This window comes from Meleagris gallopavo, chromosome 26 (genome assembly GCF_000146605.3).
Source record: "Meleagris gallopavo isolate NT-WF06-2002-E0010 breed Aviagen turkey brand Nicholas breeding stock chromosome 26, Turkey_5.1, whole genome shotgun sequence".
Classification (NCBI taxonomy): Eukaryota; Metazoa; Chordata; class Aves; order Galliformes; family Phasianidae; genus Meleagris; species Meleagris gallopavo.
The window spans coordinates 5,698,062-5,703,582 of NC_015036.2; the positions used below are offsets into that span (position 1 = coordinate 5,698,062).

At 49.7% G+C, this 5,521-nt stretch overlaps 3 protein-coding genes across 3 annotated transcripts in view; 2 read left to right on the forward strand and 1 right to left on the reverse strand.

Moving 5' to 3' along the window:
• Nucleotides 1–6: 6 nt before the first annotated feature.
• CCDC84 (coiled-coil domain containing 84) lies at nucleotides 7–3,122 on the forward strand. Its single transcript, XM_019622897.2, has 7 exons — nucleotides 7–56; nucleotides 204–268; nucleotides 853–958; nucleotides 1,321–1,351; nucleotides 1,714–1,803; nucleotides 1,904–2,036; nucleotides 2,655–3,122. Exons 3-7 carry the CDS (start codon nucleotides 893–895, stop codon nucleotides 2,698–2,700), a joined length of 366 nt encoding a protein of 121 aa, XP_019478442.1. The 5' UTR covers nucleotides 7–56; nucleotides 204–268; nucleotides 853–892; the 3' UTR covers nucleotides 2,701–3,122.
• A 482-nt stretch (nucleotides 3,123–3,604) lies between these two features.
• RPS25 (ribosomal protein S25) lies at nucleotides 3,605–5,350 on the reverse strand. The gene is made up of 5 exons (XM_003212730.4): nucleotides 5,242–5,350; nucleotides 5,049–5,144; nucleotides 4,577–4,760; nucleotides 4,046–4,144; nucleotides 3,605–3,670 (listed from the first exon to the last, which is right to left on the reverse strand). The coding sequence occupies exons 1-4, from the start codon at nucleotides 5,242–5,244 to the stop codon at nucleotides 4,050–4,052; spliced, it is 378 nt and encodes a 125-aa protein (XP_003212778.1). The 5' UTR covers nucleotides 5,245–5,350; the 3' UTR covers nucleotides 3,605–3,670; nucleotides 4,046–4,049.
• Nucleotides 5,351–5,357: 7 nt separating this feature from the next.
• Nucleotides 5,358–5,521, forward strand: part of TRAPPC4 (trafficking protein particle complex 4) — a 1,553-nt gene continuing 1,389 nt past the window's right edge. The window contains exon 1 of the mRNA XM_019622902.2: nucleotides 5,358–5,518. Within this exon, the coding sequence (XP_019478447.1) occupies nucleotides 5,394–5,518 (125 nt within the window). The 5' untranslated portion in view covers nucleotides 5,358–5,393. The remainder of the gene's footprint in view (nucleotides 5,519–5,521) is intronic.

The following is a 5,521-nucleotide window of genomic DNA, read 5'->3' on the forward strand; positions in this document are numbered from 1 at the left end:
CATCCGGGAGGCGGAACGGAGGCAGCGGGGACATCGGTGCCGGGGCGGCCCTCGAGGTTGGTGCCGCGGAGCTGAGCCGTATCCAGCGCTGCTGCGCCGAGCGACGGGGGTGGACGGGATGGCGGGGTGAGGGAGGGGGGGGGGAGTTGGCGGGCACCGCTGAGTACCAGAAATCTCGTTGCTTTTTCCTGAATCGAACTCAGCCTCCAACAGAGACAGAGCGTTGTGTTGGACCTCCCGGCTGCAGCTCCGCTGTGGGATCTGCCCGGTAAGAGCCGTTTCCCCGCCCCAATCCCGGGCCTCAGCATCCGCCGTTCATTCATGTCCTTAATTAACTTTTACCTGAAGTACAGCAGGCAACAAACGCCCAGGCAAATTGTTCTCCCCTCCACAAAGAAGTATGTGATCAGCAACTGTCATAAAAACGCACTGTGTGTACTCATTGTGGCCTTCCAGTACTTGAAGGAAGGAGGGGGAATGACTGTTTACACGGGAATGATTTTAAATTGAGACAGGGGAGGTTTAGGTTGGATATTAGAAGGAAGTTTTTCCACACAGAAGGCACTGTGAGGCACTGGAACAGGTTGCCCGAGGAGGCTGTGGATGCCCCATCCCTGCAGGCACTCAAGGCCAGGCTGGATGTGGCTCTGGGCAGCCTGGGCTGCTGGTTGGCGACCTGCACACAGCAGGGGGTTGGAACTGGATGAGCGCTGTGCTCCTTTGCAACCCAGGCCATTCTATGATATCCAAACACCAACTCTCCTTTTTTTCTTATCACAGAACCCACTGAACACCACTTCAGCGCTGTTTCAGGCTCATCTCTCAGCCTGCTTTGTGGTTCCTGTGTTCCAGGGACACCTCTGGTTGTGCTGAGCTGCCCGGCCCAAGCGCAATGCAGACAGGACCAGATTTAAGCTGGATGGAATCAGGCCAGGCTTTGACCTTCATTGGCCACCAGGTGGGAGCGCAATGTTACTAATGAATTCAATTTAAGTAGCTACAAATTACGAGTTACAAAACAAAACGAGGGGTTACAGTCACCCCAGTGAACCTCAAGCTGAAAAAGGCATCTTTGCAGTCAAGCAGACAATGAGCTGAGATTTACCACTGGGTCACACTTCCATTGAAGCAAACTTTGTTTAAAATGCACTTTAAGAGAGCACTCCTTAGAGAGAGGAGAATAGTTGCCCTTTCTGTAGTGGAACTGAAAGGGAATTTCTCAGGTGTTCCTTGTGTACAGCACACACTGTGTCATCCTCTGTTCACAGAGGCACTTAAAAGCATCACTTGCTAATTATTGTTTTCTGTTTTCCTTAACAGGAAACAGAAGGGAAAGGAAACGTTCATACAGGTAATCTTACTTGCTTCTCAGCTCCTTTTCCAGCTACCCCAAAAACACAGGGTTGCAGGAGGGGTAACTTAAAGCAGTTACAGCATACCCAAAGGTGCTCACTCTTTTGCTACAGTATTAATATGCTAAAATAGAACACTTTCATATTGTGAGAAATGTGACAGTGCTACAAACATCTGTGCTACTGCTGTGCAAACTATCTGGCTCTCGGTGTGATTTACAGAACATAAACTTGACTTTTTCTTTACTGCTTACTTTACAGAGCAAGGTGCAGGTACAGGGGAAGAGGGAATATTCCCTCTCTCAGGCTGAGCCACTAATTTCACTGCAGTGATTGAATGCATTTTCCCTCTGCCTTCCAGGAGCAAAACCTCCGTGGCTAACAGATGAAGATGAGGAAGATGGAAGCAAACAACAAATTGGACCTTCATATGAGGAATTTCTCAAGCAAAGTAAGCAGCTTGTATACATTTACCTTTGAATACGGTCCAGTACTGCACTGAAGCATCAAAAGGAATTTGACTGAAAAATTCTCCCCGAATTGCCTTTTAGAGGAGAAGCAGAAGCTCAAAAAGCTCCCAGCAGAGCGTGTTGGTGCCAATTTTGACCATACCTCCCAGACGGGGGACAGCTGGCTTCCTTCCTTCGGCCGGGTTTGGAATCATGGCAGGAGGTGGCAGTCAAGGTGAGCCTGAATAGCACAGAACTGATGCTGAGTTGAGTGTGAGCAGAGGACAACAAACTGAGGGGTGCAGTGGACACAAGAGCAGGAAGGGACGCCATCCAGAGGGACCTGGATGGGCTCAGAAAGTGGGCCCTGAGAACCTGATGAGGTTCAACAAGGCCAGGTGCTGCTCTTGGGTCGGGACAATGCCAGTCATGAGGCCAGACTGGAGAAGAACTGGTTGAGAGCAGCCCTGCGGAGAAGGACTTGGGGTCCTGATGGACAGAAGCGGGACGTGAGGCAGCAGTGTGCGCCTGCAGCCCGGAAGGCCGACAGTCCTGGGCTGCAGCAACAGAGGGGTGGCAGCAGGGAGAGGAGAAGGAGAGGAGAGGGAGGGGGTTGTGCCCCTCTGCTCTGCCCCTGGAAGGCCCCACCTGGGGTGCTGTGCCCCTTCCGACCCCATAAGCCATTCTATGATGGCTGTCAAGTAGCTGAAGCATGGTTCACTGAAATAACTGAACAAATTGAGGGGAGCTCCTGTTTTAAATTATCACACGTAGCACTATTTTATGAGATGAGGCAGTTCTCATTACCTCTTCATAAAGGTTATTCAATGCTGACATCTGTGCTCTCTTTCAGACATCAGTTTAGAGCTGAATCAGGAGGAAAGAAGAAAAAAAGGTGATCAGAAGAACACGGAAGAAACCAGGCTCCGATCTCTGCGAAAAGGTGGACTAGAGATAGCTGTACCTTCTGTCAGTGCCAAGGTTTTCAGTACTTGTGTATGTATGTACACATCTAGATGCATTCAGTCTCTTGAAAGGTCATATTAGCATGGAAGTGATGAATTGAGCACCATTACTGAAAGCTACACGTCAAGGGGATGCTGCAGCAGATGCACTCTCTCTCAAGAGCATGTACCATGTATCTAGGCATTAATTTCTGAAGTCGCAGACAATACAAAGACAGATCCTGCCAGCAGGGATAGTCCATTGCCCAGACAGTGCCTTCATAGACAGAAATTCCACCTTACACAGCATCTCTTGCCAGTGTCCTACATTGCATTTTAGCATAGTATCTCTTTAAATAAACTTACTAAAAAATCCAGTTCTGCCTCTTATGAAGGGTAACTAATTAACCTTCAGCAGGAGAAAGGAAGGCTCAGGTTTTTTTTGTATGCGCAGTTATCCCTCTAAATAATGTTCTTTTGCTTTATTTTAAGTCTGTTATCTCCCTTTACCCTGCCCTGATCAATCTTGTTTCCTCGTGAAGAAACAAAGGGTCATGGCTGGTTAGAAGAAGTTGAAACAAATAATCAAAATATCCTACCCTATGCAAGAAAGAGGCTTCTGTTTTCTTCTTACTAAAACTGAATGTGTCTCACATCACCTCTAGCAGCTACTGACGTTAAGCATTCTTTTATAGTGGGAAACTTTATGATGCATTTGCAGTGCTTTATGAAAGCAAAAAAAAAAGAAAACCTGTCAAAAAGTGGCTGGTATAACAAGATAAACCCCAGTTTATACCAGAATCTACATCGAGTAACACATGAATAATGAAACATACGCATTTTTGAAAAAGAAGCAAAGTAATTATTTCAATAATTTTATTGTATACATCTGTATAAGACATTGCTGAGGAGGTCACTGGAGAACCTGCAAAGCAAGAAGTCCCAAATCAGACCAGCAGCTCAAAGCAAATTTCTGGGAGTTTCTGCTTACACGAGGGCAATCAGTCATGGCATGCTTTGGCAGCAAGGATGTATGATCTACAGTCCATAATGGTGGGAGAGATCATGCTGCTTTCCCCATCCAAAGGGCAATGCAGACAAAACAGCTAATCCTTCTAATCCCAAGGTCTGGTTTTTCCAGAAATTCCACCTTGAAAGTCAGAGAGCAAGTAAAAGTCTCTGAACAGACTGGAGAACTGACCAACCCCAAGCAATATGGAACCACACATCACATGCTTCCTGCAGCTGTTTGCTAGCCTTGGATGTATATGAACAGTATATGAACAGTCTGCTGTCTCACCTTCTTACGCGTCCTCCCCTGCAGCAGGAGCATCGCCACCTTTTGTGTTTCTGGTGTAGATCACTTGGGCTCGGTGCTTAGACACCAGTTTGATCAAACCTGTGAAAGAGGTGGTTTTAGTGCACATCTACTGCATGATACCAGGGATGCTGTGCTGTCATTTTAATGCAGTGAGCCAAAAGATGTCTAAAAGAAAATACCCCTACTGTTCATGATACTTAACATTACAGATTAAAGACTGTTTCCACAGAAAGAATGGAATTGGTGTTAGCAGGATAATGACTGAGCACATGTACGCATGCAGCTTTTGTTCAGGACCAGGAGTGGCTGCGTTACAGCCTATTTTAACAGAAATTCCTTAGCACAGCATTACTACTAAATGCATCAAGCCTTTGAAATATAGATGAAGGCAGCAGCTTTTGAAAACATGACAAATTGTGTACTTCAGGTGCAGCATGAAATGGTGTAAAGTAGTGGTGAAAATCCCCAATTCCAGCAGCCTGGTGTTCTTCCAGAGTTCTGAAGGCTTACCTTTACCGAGCAGTTCCTGCAGAGCAGCCCTGGCCAGAGAGCCTCGAATCTTCAGTCTCTCTGAGACCACCGCTGGTGTGATGAGTTTGTAGTTGGGCACTTCTTTGCACAGCTTGTCGTAGGTGGCCTTGTCAAACAGGACAAGGTTGTTCAACTTGTCTCTCACTTTCCCCTTAGACCACTTCTACTCAAAAAGAGAGGAACCAACCGTTAATCCATCTAAGCAATCTCTAAAGACTGGCCTCGGTCTTTCGGCACGTCCTACGCACCACGCCCTCAGCTGGCTCCCTCTCGCCCCTCAAACAGAACAAACGAGGCACACAGACAGGAGCACAGCGCCGCGTTACTCGGACTGAGCGCCGCGCTGTACGATTCACCCCTCATACAGCGGCTCCCACAGCCCGCAGCCAGAGCCCGGCTCGGGCCGTGTGTGGGTAAGGCCGGCGGCCCCGCTCCCCCCGCGGGCTCCTACCTTTTTCTTGGCCTTTCCGCCCGACTTGTTGACCGGATCCTTGTCCTTCTTGGCGGACTTGCCCGCGTCCTTCTTCTTCTTATCGTCTTTGGGCGGCTGCGAGACGGGAAAAGGGACGGAACGATGAGGGAAGGCGGCGGCGCCCCGCCGTTCGCTCCGACCCCCCGCCGCCCGCACCCGGCCCCGCGCTCACCATGCTGCGGCTGCTGCTGCTCCCAAGATGTCCGCCGAGAAAGGAAGCTCCGCACGCGCGGCAGCCGGAAGACCCCGCGGGGGAGGGCGGGTGCCGTGACGTCACTTCCGCCGACAGACGCGACGACGCCACTTCCGCGGGCGGGCGGCGCCATGGCGATCTTCAGCGTGTACGTGGTGAACAAGGCGGGCGGCCTCATCTACCAGCTGGATCACTACGCGCCGCGCAGCGACACCGAGAAGACGTTCAGCTTCCCGCTGGACCTGGTCCTGCGCCCGCG

What these genes read in the sequence shown, in the direction of transcription:
- CCDC84 (XM_019622897.2), top strand. Translation starts at nt 893, where the DNA reads ATGCAGACAGGACCAGATTTAAGCTGGATGGAATCAGGCCAGGCTTTG. An exon ending in TGAGGAATTTCTCAAGCAAA is followed by an intron (nt 1,804 to 1,903) that starts GTAAGCAGCTTG and finishes ATTGCCTTTTAG; the next exon opens with AGGAGAAGCAGAAGCTCAAA. An exon ending in GGCAGGAGGTGGCAGTCAAG is followed by an intron (nt 2,037 to 2,654) that starts GTGAGCCTGAAT and finishes GCTCTCTTTCAG; the next exon opens with ACATCAGTTTAGAGCTGAAT.
- RPS25 (XM_003212730.4), bottom strand. An exon ending in GCGGAAAGGCCAAGAAAAAG is followed by an intron (nt 4,761 to 5,048) that starts GTAGGAGCCCGC and finishes CTTTTTGAGTAG; the next exon opens with AAGTGGTCTAAGGGGAAAGT. An exon ending in GCAGGAACTGCTCGGTAAAG is followed by an intron (nt 4,145 to 4,576) that starts GTAAGCCTTCAG and finishes CCTCTTTCACAG; the next exon opens with GTTTGATCAAACTGGTGTCT.